The following is a 17,626-nucleotide window of genomic DNA, read 5'->3' as shown; positions in this document are numbered from 1 at the left end:
AGCCTTGAGTCACTGGCTTCCTACAACACGGAGATAACGCCTGCTGGGAGTCACTGCCACTGTGTCTCCCGTAAATGGATACCAGGGAATTCTTACTGCTGACAGCAACAAATTTTTATTACACTAAACACTAATTGGTTCTAATTAGAGGTTTTTAGCCTGTTTAAAATTGTTCTTTCAAGAGCAAGTTGGCCAAAGAAAATATTGAAGGAAGAAGGCATTTCCTTGGTGTTCTTGTGTTGTAGGAGTATTCCTGCAGCCTACCGTACAAGCAGATTTGGTTGGAGGTGCTTGTGTTTGAATTTAGTACACAGGATTTGGGAAAAACTATTCTGTTGGCTTCTGTGTTTGTGCTTGGATCAATCCATCAAGAATTAATTGAGCACCCATTAGCTGTGGAGAGATAGCTGGTTGATACATGTGCTGTGCCTGCCCTTTCTGATATCCAAGGGGAGGGCTGGTGATCAATTCAGGTGAAGCCAGACCCTTCCGCACACAGCGTCCCTCACTGCCACTGCCGATTATGTCCAACACCAGGCTCAGTGCTGGACATTTATTGGACATTTATTGGCCTATCTCAGTGTTGAATCGCATTTATTCTGCAGCTTCATTTCCCTGTATCTGAAAGTGGCTCATTTGCTAAGAGTATGCTAGGATCTGGTGTTGTAAGTCATGGGAAGAAGTGGCACCTCGTGCCTGAGGTTTTCAGATCTTTTTAATACGGCCTCATCCTCCAGACACACAACTTCCAAGCCCTGCGTGGCAATTTTCAGGCTGCAGATGAAGCTGGCAGAGAATGATTTCTCTATAGGGCATTGGCAACGATCCTTCAAGCACAGAACGGACTTGAATTTTACTTCTTTATCCTTTTCTTCATTTTTTGGCAGTTTCCACACCCTAGAGTCCATGTTCCTGATCTCTCCCCCTGGTGTTCTTAGGTCAGCTTCCAAACTGTAAGAACAGGGGCTGGGGATTTAGCTCAGCGGCAAAGCGCCTGCCTGGCAAGTGCAAGGTCGTGAGTTTGGTTCCCGGTACCGGAGAAAAACGAAAAAAAAAAAAAAAAAAACCAAACTGTAAGAACAGAGTCTAAAGCCACGGGTCTACTAAGGAGTTTCCCTGGGTCACTCAGGTGTTACACTTCTGGTATAAAACATTAAAGCGATACTTATAAAAAAATAGTACACATTCAGATTTAGAAGCAACTGGAAACAGGAGTCTACCTTTGACTTTGTTTTGAACATTAATTGCTAGACTAAGGAAGCTATTCAACTTTGCTGAGCCTGCTTCCTCATCACCAAGCTAAAAAGGGTAGCTCTTGCTGCTATGAGAAGTAAAAGCCATGATAAAATACTCTGCATGTAATGTATTTTTATGCCACGCATTGAATTCCATATGTTCACGAACTTCACCCAAGGGTATGGATAATAGAGAAGCATTACATTTATTTTATTTACTTATTTAAATTAAATTTATTTTAAACTGATGCATAAAAGCAAAATTACTTATTAACGGCCACCAGGTGATGTTTCAACATATGAAAACATTGTGTAATGTCAAATGAAATGTATCTGTCTTCCCAAACATTTAATTATTTCTTTGTAGTGAAAATATTCAAACATCCTTTCCCACAGCATTCTGAGATATTCACTATGTCATTGCTATCTGTAGGGGCCCTACCGTGCAATGGCACCTTCCCTTCCTGTCTAACTCTATCTTCTAACCCATTGATCAATCTCTCTCCATGAGACAAGTTTAAAAATTACAGTGTTCTTTCACTGAACGAAGCACACATCTTAATTTATTATATGCAATTAGCTATGTAAGCATGATGTTTACTCAAAGGAAAAAAGAGAGAGTGCATTTACACGTTTAGTAGCAAAGCAGGTTGAAGAAAGGTGATACCTGTAGACTGAACATCTGAACACTTTCATATATTTATCCCAAACATTCCTTCACACCCCTGCCAACCATACCTGGTCTGGTTGAAAGTGAGCTGCTATAGCCTTATAGCAGAAATGCTTTTTCAAAAACATAACAGACATCGACCCAGCAAGGCAAAACCTTTCCCTGCAATAGTTTCACCAGATCAAGCAAAGTCAGCTTCTGAAAAATTGTCAATCACCCTGTGGTAGCTTGAGAAAGAATTTCTTATTTCTATTTTTATCTTTAACAAAGTGGCAAATAATTTCTACTTCAACAGAACAAAATTGTCAAAAGATCATTCTTGAGCATTGTAATATTTTTAAAAACCCATGAATATAGAGAATGTAGCCACCGAGAAGGAAAATCACAATGGTCAGTGAAGCGTTGGGTTGATTTTGCTGGTGATGGTCAGGCTTTAAAGAAAACAGCGGGAAACAAAGCCCTAGCGCCTAGTGGGCCCAGTACCCAGGCCCGGCTCACCTGTTGAACCAGTCGTCTGTGTACCGGGGGTATGGGTAGGGGTCATTGCTGCTGAAGTCGTAACTGGCTTCGGCATTCTGAAAAACACAAGGCACGAGTGACGTCAGTGAAGCCAGAGGCAGAGCAAGGGACAGTGCTGGGGGCCATGCTGTCTGGTGCTTAGAGAGCTGGAGATGTTAGAGCCCCGGAGGGCTGTGCCAGTGCCCTGCCCCGGACCTCGTATCTTCATCTTGTCTCTAGGCTCACTTTCTCCTGGGGGTTCACAGGGTTCACCAAGACCCCTGGGCTTGTGGTGAGCTTTCTCTACACAGTTGGGGGGATGGCCTGAGGTTCTAGTTTTCATGTCGCAGTGAGGTGGCCTGTGATTTCCTGCTTTATGAGTAAGGTCCACTTTGGGCTTCCTACTTCAGCCTGGCTAAGGCCATCTCCTTTTCTCTTCAGGATGCTAAACCCCTACCAGAACCCTCAATAGGGTCCATAACTAACTTTGTTTATTCACTGGACAGATATGGACAGTCTTACATATGTCGACTGCTAAGATGGAGAGGACAATAGTGGCGTCCTTTTCCTCATGCAACTTACAGCCTACTTGGGGGAGCAGACATCAAACGTGTGATCAAACCAGTAAATACACACTTGCAAACTGTGACAACCACGCATGTTCCATGCTGCAGTAGACAGCTAGGAGTGTAAAACTAATTCTACGCTTCTAACTTTTCCATTGATTGTCCCCCTATACACATCAATTATGTCCTCATTTGCGTGATTTCACTCTTTTTTTTTTTTTGCAGTTGTGTCTCTAGTTGGTCTTTTATTTGTGTCAGTGTTGGGAGGTGACCCTCTATCACTTGGTGAAGGGGCCACCCCTTCCCTATTGCTTCCTCCACTTGCCCAGGGCCTAGGGTGGGGCTCCCCAGAAGTTCCTCTCTTCTCTTGGTCTTCTTCACTTTTGGGTTCTGCTGCAAAGACCCCAGATGCCTCCTTGGTCCACAGCACACACGGGGCAAGAGGACACTTGCCTGCTGGCTGTGGTGTTTCTCAGTCCCACAGGAACTGTGCTCCTGTGGGAGGCAACACCCTTCAGTCTGTGATACACTCTAGTTTGCAAATACAGTGTATTACTGGCACAATGTTTTAAAGAACCGCTTGGTGGATTCCATTCATTTTTGTTTTCATTTGCTGCATGACAAAGGGCTGCTGGTCACCAGAAGTTGCAATGATCAGAACTGTCATATAGCTTGAGCATCTGTCTGAAATCTGTAATTCTAAAATCAGAAACATTTTGAGCACTGATGTGGCACTAAATCGGAAAATTCCACACCTCGCCCCATAGAACAAATCATGGTCAAAATGCAGCTGCACTAAACATATTGTATAAAATAACCCTCAGCCTAAGCGTGCAAGATACACATGACACACGAATGACTTTCATGTCTAGACTTGGGTCCCATCCCCAAGGCAATCTCAGCTGTATGCAAATATTCCCAAATCTGAAAGAAATCTCAAATCCAAAACACTTGCAGTCCCAAGCATTTTGGATGAAGGCTACTCAACCTCAACCTGTTCTGATTTAATAGACAAATGCACCTGGGCAGCAGTGCAATTTGGCCCTGCCATTCTCCTTCAGTCTTGAACATGTCTATCCTTCATTCCAGGCTCTAGGTCTTCACCCAGCACTGGCACTTTTGGGGAGGAAGCTCTGGTCTCCACTCCCCTCCTCCCCCACATGGATCCCAGGTTACTTTCTTCACGTGTAAAGTTTAATTCTGTATTTGGTCTATGATTCTAGTCTCTGGGGCTCTCTCAGATTTGCATCTTCCTTTCTTTACTTTCTTTGAGAGATGTGGATTCCAGTTCTTTCCAGGGATATCATTTGGAGATAGTAGCTTATTTGCCTTCTTCCATAAGCATGTTCTGCTACTCCTTGTCTCTGAAGTTTTCGGAAGAGCATTCTGAGGTGCCGGGCATGAATATTGAAAGAAACACAAGTTAATATCTTTTCTTTTGGGTTTCAAAGCTGAAGTTCATACTTCAGCAATAGATTTGGGAGACTGTTTGCTAAGCGTGCTTTGTTTCTCCACAGAAGAGATTAGAATTTCTGTGGTGGAAGGTGATTTGGATATGGAGCTGGGCATGAGCAGCCCACCCCTTTGTTTTGAGCTGTGTTCATGATGTAGGATGGGGTTTTGCCTGCTTTTTGGGAGGTCAAAGTCAGAAAGGTCCAGCACTCATCCTAGCACAGGTGTCTCAAGTCATAGATCTAAAGTGGCTCTGTGAGGCACCTCAGTTAATAGTTTTAGGGTGCCTCATTCTGCAGCCACCTGAACCCCAATACAGGATAGGCAGTAGCACAATATTCTGTGGGAGCTGAGACAGGTGAGGACATGACATTGGGAACAGCTGGCCTAGAAAGTTCTAATGGTCAGGACAGTGGGGATCCAGGGTTTAGGCAGCGTCTTTGTGGCTTGATGACTAAGGACCATGGGAATGGGGATGTCTTAGAAGCTAAAGTGGACAGTAGACAGACAGCTAGCACCATGGCCCCCATTCCTTCTCCATGTTGCACAAATTCTTGGAGCTTGAGGAAAATACTAGAGATAGGGAAGGTGGTGCAAAGCTTGAGTTGACCAAGATCAAATTTCTATTGTCAGTGAATTTAAGATGGCAGACAGAATGGAGAATCAATCAGAGAAGAGCAGAGAACTGCTGCACTTGCTGCTTGCTCTGGAGCAACTGCTTTTACAAGCTGTTTACTCTGGCTTATTTTTCTGGCTCAAAATCACCACTTGGGGCTGGGTTGCGGTCTCTCAGCTCTCCATCCTGGACTAGATGGCTTCCACCAAGCAGGTGGGGGTTAGAAGGAAGGACTGGCAAATTCTGAGACCTTTGGAAGCTGCCACCATTCTTACAAGAAGAAAGACCATGTCAATGTTGTCTGAGGTCAAACGTGCCTCTCAACATTGAAATAGATGATGACTTAGGAATCCCCGAATTTTGTTATTTTTATGCTGAATTTGATGACTAATACTTGATTCTTTGGGTAACAGGCTACATCGAGCATTAAGGAAAGCAAAGAGTTGGTCTTGTTTGGTAGTATGTTTTCTGGCTGAAAATCAAATAGTTTACAGCGAGAAAGAACAGCGAGCGAATTTTTCAAGGGTTCTGTTTGTGCTTTTATAGCCAAACTGAATCATTTGCTGATTTGAATTACAGTGTTGTCTCCCATAAAATTACTTATGTACAAGAATAAGTTAAACTGGCCTTGAATTATACTGGACTTTTCTGTAGTGTCCATTAACATGGAAATTTGAGAGGAAGTGGTGTTCTGGTAAACTCAGTGTTGTGGTCATCCCGGGCTGAGCTCAGTATTTGTTATTGTTTGGTCTTCTCTAACTTCTTTCTAAAGTATGTAAGTCTATTTTCTTGCTTTAGAAAATACTGGCTATTTATTGAGCATAATTTAATCTTCGATGATTCAGGATAGGGATGATTCAGAGTCATCATTAAAAACTTGAATTATCATTGTACCATCTCACTGACAGCGAGAAGATTGGGTTGAATCCAAACTGACCTCAGGACTTCCCTAGAAGTTATTTCTGGAAGAAACTTCTTATAATGGCTCATTTTCTTTTATAAAAGTTGAGTGCAGGCAGAAAAAAAAAAAAAACCCACTTGTGGTATTCAATAATCCAAAGGTTTAATTTCGGAATGTTCGAATACATAGTTGGAAAACAAGGTTATGGCTTGCCCTGAGCCAGAGAGTTGAATACTCATGGGTTTGGTCATTAAGTTGTGTGTTTTAGATACATGACCTGCATGCACACTAAACTAAGAAAAGACAGGGAAAGTACTGATTTTCACAGAACCCTCTGGCCTGTTAGATCCCTAGTCCCAAATCTGGAACTTAATGTCTCTGTGCCGAGGGGCTCTGCTCGCTGGGCTGCACAAGATACCTGTGTCTGTGGTTACAGCTTGGTGGAGGAGGAGAAGTGCTGATGTCAGAGAGACCTGGTTTTAGGTGATTGTGGCACAGGAGTGACTGTGACTCGTAAGAGTCACAAAATATGGCCCAGGCACCTAATCTGACCTGCCACTTGTTTTTGTAGATAAAGTTTTATTAGAACACAGCTACATCCCTTTGTTTACAAACTGCCTATGGCTGCTTTTGCAATAGGACAGCAGAGTCAAGCAGTTATGCAGAAACGGCAAAGCCTGAGCATCACTACATGTCCTCTGTTGGGAAGTTGGCCAATGCCTGACCCAGCATGTCCTAGGCCACATAAGCTCCCTGACTGTCAACCAATAGCCTGCAGTATAGAATCTCCTAGACTGTGAATTCCTGGGCAGTCCTCTTTGCTTTGGGATACATCTGTCCCATGTTCTATTCTCTCTAGCTGGGTGGGAGTTGCTGAAAAGGAATCTGATGAGAACTAGTCAGCCTACACCATGAGGAGTTTGAAGCTTACCTCTCCCTTGCCTCATGCCAATCAAAGGCAGATTATCAGGTGAGTTGCTAGGGTCAGAAACTGGAGCTCCGCCCACAGGAGCACTGATGGAGACCACAGAGAGCACCCCACTGTGACGGGGAGGAAGGATCACTCTGGTTTCCACCACCCATGCCTATCATTGATTGAGGGCAGCTCTTGCGAGCCCCCAACCCTGTAGCTCCTCTGCTTTTCCATCTGAAAATGTCCCACTGTCTCTGTGGTTGGAACCCGGGCCTTGTAGAGAAGCGCAGGTGTCTGTAGCCCTCCAGCTTGCAGAAGAGATTGCTCTAATGAGGGGGGTTCACGCGGTGTCTGCTGCAATGACCTTGTTCATCTTCCTTTTATTTTGGTACTGAGGATTGAACTCAGGACCTTGTGTGTGCTAGGCAAGTGCTCTACCTCTGAGTCATACCCCAGCCCCACTGTTAATTTTTAAGAGTCACATTGTGTCTGAACTCTGATGATACTGGGCTCTTGCAGTAAGTTTATAGATTTACATGGGCACTCAAGTGATGGGACTGAACAGATCTTATTAGAGCACCGAGGAGCAAGCTCTGGTCTGCCTACAAAGTTTGGGAAGTGGTTTTTAGAATCAGGGCCGTCATATAGAGTTGTGCAGGTTGTGCCTTGCCTGAGGGTGCCCACCCAAGGAGAGCAGCTGGGGACTGCGTAGGGGATGGCAAATCACATCCTTTGGGGCTGGGCTTTAAAATAATTGGTCAGCTCAGAGAGGCTGCCCTTGTCTCCTTTGTCTGATCAAAGCGGGCACCTTTTCCTAGTTGGTTTGCCTGGAGGGAAGGTGCTGTTTTGCAGTTCACCCACTGGTAGAGGGCACCTATTTTCAGCTTCTCCCAAGTGCACTGTGAAGGTATAAACAGGTCTACAAGCAATGACAAGAAAAAGACCTCTCTAGTTATTGTTATATACAAGCCCAGACCTTTAGAAACCTAACTAGGGTGGTGGTAAGATGTTTTCTGAAAACATCAAATAACACAAGACTCAATAACATCTCAAACAATGTGATCGTGAGGACAATGTGGCGTACTGGTATGATTAATTGCCAATGCAATTCCACAGCCATAGGCATTCAGGACAAGAAACTACATTGCATTTGTCCCTTTATTCTGGATTGCTACTTTCCCTGAAGGCATTTAACCAAATAACCCAGCTAGGAGCTGTGTAACTGTATTAGCTGAAATTGCACTGTGCTCACGGACTAATGAAAGAGAAATGAGCCTCCCTAGATAGACTCCCCAATTGCAACCATACTGCCCCAGAACAAAGCTCATCTGTATGGAATCGGAGCAGGAAAATAACCCAGTCCATTAGAGCCTAAAGAATTTTGCTATTGCGCCTACTTGCATCTAATATGGTCATGGCTGAATGTTCCCAATTGTGTCTATTTTGGTTTTCCTCAAATAATTCTCCCACATGCACTGGTTTAACGATTATGTTCAGCTCACTTTTGACTGAAACCAACATTAAAAGGGATTTATGTCTATATTAAGTCTGGCTGTAAAACTTAATGAAATTTAACATTTCTCCAGCTCTCAAAAAATTAGGAGAAAAGATGTGCAGTCCAAAATTTTCTTGAAATCTCTCTTCTATGCTTCCAAGTTTCCCAGAGTGGTTTGTGTTTTACTTGTGAGGCGGTGCTCTCCGACTGTGGATTTGACACCGCCTCTCATCATTCCTGTTTTTGCCCCTAGAAATTCTAGAACTTCCCTAGTTACCAGAGCAATGTATAGGTAAGGTGTGACCTAATAGGACACATGAGTGTCACCATGTCCCAGGCCAAGTCCTGGGCAACTGGACTCATATTTTCCAAAGTGGAGCAGTTCCACTCATTGACTGTCACCGCCACCCATATCAGCAGAACTTGGAATAGTTGTAAACATTAAACTTAAGAAGAGACAGCAATAATAATCATTCTGAGTGGTTAACACAACACCCTGCATTAAATAGGGTAACTTTCAGTTTTTCCAAGGGAATTTAAACTGTCTTATTGTGTAGTTCCCCAAACCCTGTGAGGTACATATAGAATGAAGGAATGAACCATGGCTCTGAGAGATAGGCCAGCCCAGCCCGAGAGGCTTTTTTATAGTGATCTTTGTCTGTCTACATCTTCTTGGCTTGTCTTGGTATCAGAGTTGGCCAATGAAGCCGGACTGGATTAGACTGAGGCTGATTCCTGCACATGACTTTCCAGTGCTTCCCTAAAAGCATGCATTCCTGGGTGGAACAAATGCATGGAGAAGCTGTCACTCACTGGAATTAATCTTTAAGTGCTGGCTCTGTGACAGGCTTCACAACTTTGGTGGAAAAAATGTTTATATCTTTATTTTCATTGGCCACCACTTCAGATTGAGCATTTCCTTCCATCACAAATGTGGAGTACCAATCAGAGTATTCTTAGCAGTACTTGCGAGCTTGCTGTCGATGTGTATTTTCACACCACATAACAGTTGCTGCAGATATGTGGAAATATCTTCGGCACACCCCAACCTGCCACTAGCTTTTGCTATTGAATGTGTTAATAAACACATAGGTTACCATTTCATGAACTGTGTTGTTAGTCTTTTGGTAACTGTGATTCAGTCCAGTTGCCTTGCTTGGTGTTGTGGTCTGAAGGTTTGTGTCCCTTTGATATTCATATGTTGAAACTGAACACCTGATGGGAAAGAAATTAAAAGGGGAGCTCTTTGGTGAGGAGGGCCATGAAGGTGGGATCTTCATAAGAGAGGTTAAGGCCTTTATGAAAGACACCTGCAGGAGCTTCTCTGTGTTCTCTATTATGTGAGGACACAGCAAGAAAAATCCACCTATAAGGAGCAGATTCTGCATCTGTGGCATCATGACCTTCAATTTTCAAGACCAAGAACCATAAAAAATAAATTTCTGTTGCTTATAAAGTACTCATTCTAAGATATTTTGCTATAGCAACCCAAAAAGACTAAGATGTATGCTCAAATGTATTCATGACAGCCATGATTATAATAATGAAGGGCTAGAAAAACCTAAATATTGAAATTAGGGATGAGTTAAATAAATTATAGGACTCTCATAAGATGCAAAACTGTGCAGCTCTGGAAAAGAAAAAGATATGAGGCCTGCAAGGAACTCATTTCTAAGAAATATTGCTAAGTGAAAGAGGCAATGGCAGAAGGAGTGCATAATAAGCTCTGAGTTAGATAGAAGAGGGGAATGTACTTGATTGTTAATGCATAGAGTATTTCTGCAAAGAAATGCAGGGGTGTTATGGTTTGTGTCTGGATGTCCCCCCAAAGCTTCATGCAGTCATGGGGTGGGCTTCTAGAATTTATGATTGATCTATGGTCCAATGCTGGGATTATGGGTGTGAGTGCTACACCCGCCCTGGGGCGGGTAGTTTGCATCCATTGTAAAGGAGGGAAAGAGGCTTGTTTGCCGCTCCATTTTGTTCTTGCTGCTTTTGCTGTCTTCTGCCACCATGAACTGTTGCCCTCTGCCATGTGCCACTCTGCCTTGGAGCCAGCTGAGTATGGACTGAAACCTCCACAAACTGTGAGCTAAATAAACCTTTCCTTCCTTAATTCTGAGTGTCAGTTATTTTGTCTCAGCAATGAGGGAAAAGTAACTAAGACAAGGGGCCTTTTATAGGACTTTACCTCTAAGGAGTGCATGGGGTTTGGAGTAGTAGGGTGACACAGTTTTCATTTGATAACCTCTTGTTTAGTGTTAATTTTTTTATATTGTAATGACAGATAGTATGCATTAAGTACTTATTTTGTGCAAGGGTCTCCTACAGAAGTTTCATAAATATTAGCTTCTCTTTATGATATCTTCACCTGGGTAGGACTTATTATCACACCATGCTATGAGAAAGGAAACTGAGGTACAGAGATGTCAATGTTTTCCCAAGATCACACAGATGTAAGGGAAAGAGAAGGATTTAGACCCAGAAGACTGGCTGCAGAAGCCTCTCTCTTAGCTATGCAATCTTGTTTCTCTGCATTGGAATCATAAGCATCGTATTTACCACATGAGTTGTTTAAAATAGAAAAAATTAAGAAATAAAGAAGTGTAAGTTAGTGCACTTATTCCCTAGAGTGTCAATGGATCACTCTATTTAAATCCAAGTACACAAATGGAGCTAATAACTCAATGCTTTGCACTGAGACATACTTCTCTAAAGAATCTGGGGAAGCATATCTCTTACTTTGTATGGTTCATTCATTCTTTTTCATTTTTCTACCAGCATGGTTTATTCAGCAGTTTCTGTCATGTGGAATCACTATAATGCCTTTGAGGTCAAGACCAACAAATAGACTTCCAGTAAGAAAGTGAATTCTGCTTTCAACAACAGGATTCAGCCTATTTCTTTGTTCTCTCTTGATTCTGCTGTTCCTCTTAGAAGGAGGATTTAAAAATATACATAATAAGACAAATAACATTGATGAATGAATTCCTCAGACACCAAAATCTTGACAGTGCTTCCTTTCTGAAATCTTTTCAGCACTACCTGACAGTCCTGGGGATTCTGAGTACAGTTTGAAACTCATTGGCTGAGAATGGATTTCATAAGATGCTGCTGTGGATATGATCTTGAATGTCCCCAGAGGCCACATGTTGAAGGCTGGGTCTCCAGCCCAAGGACTGTGGGGAAGTGGTGGCTTTTTTAAGGGAGTAGAATGAAAAGTTTTAGGTCAGTGGGGATGTGCCCTCAATGGGAATTGTGCCACCTTGTTCCTTTCTTCTTTGTCTTTTTCACTTCACAGGTGATATAGTTAAGCTGGATGATCAATTTAGCTGCAACAGAGCTGTTTAACACACTTCTGAGTGTGGGCTGTTGGGGGGGGTCACAGAGCTATGACATTAGATAGTGTATCTGGCCCCTGGCCTCTTTTTCTATGATGTTGTTTCCCTGCCCCACTTCCTGGCCACCATGATGTGAGCAGCTCTGTTGTTTCACCATGACATTTCATCTTGGGACCAGCTGACCATGGACTGAATCCTCTGAAATTCTGAGCCAAATAAACCTCCTTTCAGTAATGGGTGTCCAGTATTTGGTCCCAGTGAGGGGGAAAGCTGATTAATACACCAGCTGTGAGGCAAATAGTCTTGCCGTACCTTGCATTCCCCACCAAAATGTCCCCACAGGTTCAAAACCGATGAGGCCAATTGGCCGTGGACTGAAACCTCCTAAACTATGAGCCAAAATAAACCTTCTCCCTATTTGATTATCTCAGGCATTTTGTCATAGTGATGGAGAGCTGACTGATAAAATTTACCTGTGGTGGCTCTCCCCCATTTAACCCGGCACCACAGGACTGTGGCTCCTTTCAATTGTTCTTATGATGCCAATGGCAGAATCTCTGTTAAGTGTTCCTGAGGTTTCAGCAACACTAGTTTTTTCATTTAATTAATTTTGGTGCTGGAGATTGAACACAAGGCCTTGGGCATACTGGCATGTACTCTATCACTTAGTTATATACCCCAAGATGGGATAATTTTTTTCTGGTATTGAGGATTGAACTCAGCCTCCTCATCCTAGTTAATCTTCCTTTGGCAGAAGTAGGCCATGGCAGGCAGAAACAGCCACCTTTCTTGTTTTTGTGGCCTGGATTTTGATGGTCATTTCTGTTTCTGTCAAGAGATATGGGTTGTTTTTCTATAAATGTGTTGAAATAGTGATTTATAATTTCCTTTTAAAAGGCATGTTTTTAGTGTTAAAAAAGGGAACCAATTTAAGGAAGCATCCTCGGTAAATAATACTACCAGTCACAAAAATTGCAACAGTGTGTTGTGACTGATGTGCATGTGGGAAACATTGGAAGAAAGTAATGGTAAAGTTTACAGCTTTGACTTCTCTGGGTATCAAAAGTGGCCCAAGAATCTACCTGGAGGATTTGGAAAAGTAACACTAAAGATGCTGTGTTATCAAATCTCAATCCTGCCACTTGCCATTTTGACATTATTGCTTCAGTTCTTGTCATCCTGCAGGTTGTTGGCCTTCAAAGCTCTCCATTCATTCTTTTTCTAAGAGTAGGAAAATTTATTGGAGAAAAGTAATGAGGAATAGGGATAGCTCCTGAGAGATAGGAGGGCTCCTAAATGGGTTGCCAATGAGCCCAACTCTCCAAGTCAGTTTTATAGAGCAAAATCATGAGGTGGCTACAACATGGGTCAAAATTATGATCAATGAATAAGATTGCAAGGAGAGTCACTTAGGTAATATTGATCCCATATGAGTGACATCATTAACCTTGGTTGATAATCTAAAGTCTTAGTCTTTTTAGTCTTAGTCTTAGTTGTCTTTGTTTTAATCTTAGTGGGTGGGAAAGAATGACCTGTCCTTAATAAGATAAGAGAAAATCTCAAAAGGGTGATACCAATTATCTCAAACTTCTGTTTGTCCCTTAAGGAAGTATGTAAATCTAGCCATTGGGACTTTACTCTTCTTCAGATGTGCCTCTAGCCAGTTTTGATTCCATTCATTCCTGCATTCAGGCAATTGTTCATTATTTTGTTGACCCAGTATTTCTGAGTACCAACTATTTGTCAGGCACTGTGCAATTACAAGTCACTACTGGGAAAGTAGATGCCCTTACTTGAAGTATCTTATTAACTCTCATGAGTTCATACATGAGTTATGGAACTTTTAATGAAGTTTTGGTTATCAGCTAATAGTGGTTCCTAACTCAGGCTGCACAAGAGAACTGCTTCAGGAATTTTTAGAAATGTAAGTGCTCAATGGTATGCAAATTTTAGTTCAATAAAATTGTTTTTTAAAAAAGAAATGTAAATGCTTGAGCAAGCACTTGATCTTGATTTAATTGGCATAAGGTGGTTGCTGGCACTGGTAGGACAAACAAAAGGAAAAACAAATAAACAAACCAACCATCCTCAAGTGACTCTGATGTATAGCCGAGGTTCAGAACCACTGAACTAACACCGGTGATCAATATATTCTATCCCTATCCTGATTTAACATGTGGTTTGTCAACCAGTAGCCCTGAAAATGTTTTAGAGACTCAGAATCTGTCAAAACTTTAAAAATACATCCAATTACAGACAAACAAGATGCCAAGCAGCATTAGCAGATCTAGGACTTAAAACATTCCTTTAAAAGTGTGTTCTCTCCCTGTGCTTTCCCCCTTGTTCTGCCTCTGTCTTTCTGAGACAGAGTCTCCCTATGTAGCTCAGGCTGGCCTTGAACTCACTTTGTAGCCCAGGCTAGCCTTGAACTTACAGTGATCCTCCTGCTTCAGCCTCCTGAGTGCTGGGACTACAGGTGTTTGCCACAGTGTCTGGCAAGATACTGTCATTGTCTTGAAAAGCAAGAATATAGTTTTTCTGGATTCTGACAACTGATATGGATGAAATAAATAACTGACAATAATTAACAATGATATAGATGAACTACACAATAACTAACAGCACATGATATAGATGAATGAGGCAATAACTAGGGTTACTATAAGCTGTGGTTTGGGCTTAACAGCAGTGAAGGTTCACACAGACACTGACAGCTGGGACTGCTTAGTCCCCTCTTGGCCTCAGCATCCAGATTTGACCTCTTGAGAGTCTGCAGAGACGACAGAGGTGGATGGCACTCCTGACCTGGCCACTGGACCATGGCCCTGGAGCTGCTCTGCCTTCCTGCCTGCTGCCAGCGCTGCTGGGCTCCTGTGCTTTTCCTGTGACCTGCACTGCTGAGGCCGGCCTGAGCCGCCCATGAGGACAGAGGTGACATTGCATGGCTGTGAACAACAGCCTGTCCATGGTGCTTCCTTTGTAACCGGAGTCTTTCAACTTCCACGAAGAAGCGCATAGCTCACATTCTCTAACTGCCTTGGATTAGACTGATTCCTTATTAAGGGGAAAAGAAAGAGGTTTGCAGTTCACTGCGGGCATCGTCACCCCATTACCTGTGGAGTAAGGTGAGGGTGATTCAGAGCCCTGGCTAATGAAAGGGTGGAGGGAAAGGAAAGCTGTGGGTTTTAGAAAGGCAATGGAATTTAGTCCTGGTGACTTATAAGCCTGGTGACCACTCACAGTGGCTGCAGGGTTGCGTTTGGGGACAGAGGACAGGAGGAGGGCAGAGGGTATCTACAGCAGCTGGCAGATGGATGGGGCTGGGTGGAGCTGGAGCTGAGGGCACATCCAGCTCTGACAGACTGCATGTGCTGCCTCAGCCTCTCCATGGCCCCTCTATGTAAATCAGGGCAGGGATATTGGAGACGCGGGTCTGGGAAAGGAATCAGGACAAGCATAGCAGCTAGGGGCTCAGTTGTGTTGTCACAGTGATGAGGTATAAGTCAATCTGTGTTCCCCTCCTTTTGACAGCAATCTCTGATGCTGTGAACTCACTCAAGGCTCCTCTGCCTGGCCCCCAGGTGGGGGTTCTTCCTGCCTTTGCATGACAGCTGAGGTCAAGTTCACCAACTCTGGGCTCAGATGTCCTGAGAGGGACATAGACACTGCTGACATCCCGCCTACCCAGGCTGCTTACGCAACTCAGTATCACCTGCCTCTTCTTGTCCAGCCCTAAAAATAGCAGAGATGCGTTCACTGATAGCTGAGTCACCTTCCCCGGTGGTAGTTCTGTCCAAATATTATTTATTGGGACTTTATCTTAAACACAACTCACCCAGTGTTTCTCCCTCCTGTCCCAATCACGACTGTATGGATGATAAATAGATTGCATAGGGGTGTGTTGCTATGGTACATGCACATATGCTTTCTATGCAAGTTATCTATGTGTATAAGTTAGGGCAAACTAATCTCATCTGAGCCTTCCAAAAGTTTGGGGAATTGGGGATTGTAAATCCATTTTATGGATAGGAAAACAGAGCTTCCGTGATTTTGTGTGATTTGCTCAAAATTTTTCAGCTAGAAGTGATTGAGTTCATGCTAGAAGTAAGATCTGGTTCACAATACCATTTTTTCTTCTCCGCCTGACATTCATAACACACTGTGATGGCAAAGGGTTGTTGTGGTTTAGATCTCAAATGTCCCCTGAAAGACTCATGTGTTTGGAAGGAGATTGGAACATGGGGGTGCTACACTCATTAGAAGATGAATTTATTGATGAGTTTGTAGCTGAACATGTTAGGAGAGGGGACTTCACTGGGGGAGGTGATCCCTGGGGACATGACTTCAGAGGGTCTACCTCTTGGCCACTGACCATGGACTGAACCTCTGAAGTTGTGAGCCAAATAACCTCTCCTTTTTTAAGTTGCAAGTGTCAGAGGTGTTTTTTCCCAGTGGTAGGACCACTGACTCATACAAGGGTGAAGAAGAAATTTATGTGCCTACAGCACCTTGTTTAGCTGGGCACACTCAGCACGGAGTGGGAACATCAGGTCCTACAGCTTATTAAATGGCAGCGAGACTGACACTAACCACAGGAGGAGGGGACTCAGGGTTTTGGGTATCCACCCACTTACAGTTCCTAACAAACCAAGCTTGAACTCTTCTCAGTGATCTCACTCATTTCTTTTTTGTCTTGGACAGCTACTCTCTGCTTTGGTGATTCTTTAGGATAAACTTGCTAAGAGGAGAAGATGAGAATAGAGAGTCATGACCTTGGAAAGGATGAGTGGAAAGAAAGCATGAAGTACACTATAACTATCTCAATGTTTGTAGCTGATCAAAAGCTAAGTAGATGAGTTTTCTTCCATGAAGCAGTTGTTTGAGGCTTGCCTGTGAATGTGATCAATTTCATGTTCCCTACTAATGTGAAATGCGACCGAAAGAAAGGATGATCCCCAACTGTTCTGGAGAAAGATGAAATGCATGCTGGTTCCTTTCACAGCTATTCATCATTTTAATTGGTTTTGAAGCAAAAAAATCCTTTGACAGCATTTGTGATGGGAATCCAACTTCATAACTCATAAACTATGGAAACGTGACCACAGCCCTTGTCAGTGGGCCATGCATGTAGCTTACTGAGTTGCTCCAAGGCAGGACATCTGCGTCCATGATCCCTCGTGCACAGGGTCCATGGATGAATTATGGGCACTGCTTCCTTGGGAAGGTAATACTCTGCTCCAGATCTTTGCAGATGACACCACTTGACTCCTGGGGTTCCTGGGCATCTCTGCCACCGTTATTATCCCTTGCTCAAGAATCAGAAGAGCTCCTCTCAGCCCCTGCCTTCTGGGGGTGCCCCCAGAACACCCATTCTAGTCCATCTCAGCATTTTTGTGGCCTTGTCACAACCCAGAGTGGTGATCCCGAGCCTGCAGAGTTATGAAGGACAGTGGCTTGTTCCTTGCCCTCCTTGTTTCTCCTCGTCACAGGGCATCTCACTGGGCCTGCAAGGGTCCTTTGCCCACTCTCCTTCCTCTTCTTCCTCTTCTTCTCATTTTCCCTCTTCTTTTCCTTCTCTTTCTTCTCTTTCACCCCTCCTCCTTTTCCTCTTTCCCCTTCCCTTTCTTTGCCTTCTTATTTTTGGACAGTGCTGGGGATTCAACTCAGGGTCTTCACACTGACCTTCATCACCAGTCCTTTTTATTTTAAAATAGTCTTGCTGAATTGTCCAGACTAGGGTTGAATTTGCAGTCTTCCTGCCTCAGTCTCTGGGTGCTGGGATTACAGATGTGTACAACCACACCTGGCTTCTACCTCCTCCTCCTCTTCCTCCTCCTCCTCTTCCTCCTCCTCCTCTTCCTCTTCCTCCTCCTCTTCCTCCTCCTTCTTCTTCTTTTCTTCTTCTTTTTCTTCTTCTTCTCCTCCTCCTCCTCCTATTT

The 17,626-nt window shown here is 43.4% G+C and overlaps 1 protein-coding gene across 1 annotated transcript in view; it reads right to left on the bottom strand.

The window, feature by feature from the left end:
* Pcsk2 (proprotein convertase subtilisin/kexin type 2) overlaps positions 1 to 17,626 on the bottom strand; it is a 230,393-nt gene that overhangs the window by 39,790 nt on the left and 172,977 nt on the right. Inside the window, exon 6 of the mRNA XM_005380904.1 lies at positions 2,404 to 2,480. Coding sequence (XP_005380961.1) covers positions 2,404 to 2,480 — 77 coding nt within the window. The remainder of the gene's footprint in view (positions 1 to 2,403; positions 2,481 to 17,626) is intronic.

This window comes from Chinchilla lanigera, unplaced genomic scaffold (genome assembly GCF_000276665.1).
Source record: "Chinchilla lanigera isolate Chin_1 unplaced genomic scaffold, ChiLan1.0 scaffold00014, whole genome shotgun sequence".
Classification (NCBI taxonomy): Eukaryota; Metazoa; Chordata; class Mammalia; order Rodentia; family Chinchillidae; genus Chinchilla; species Chinchilla lanigera.
Note: the sequence above shows the minus strand (reverse complement) of the source record. Positions and strands in the feature narration are given on the sequence as shown.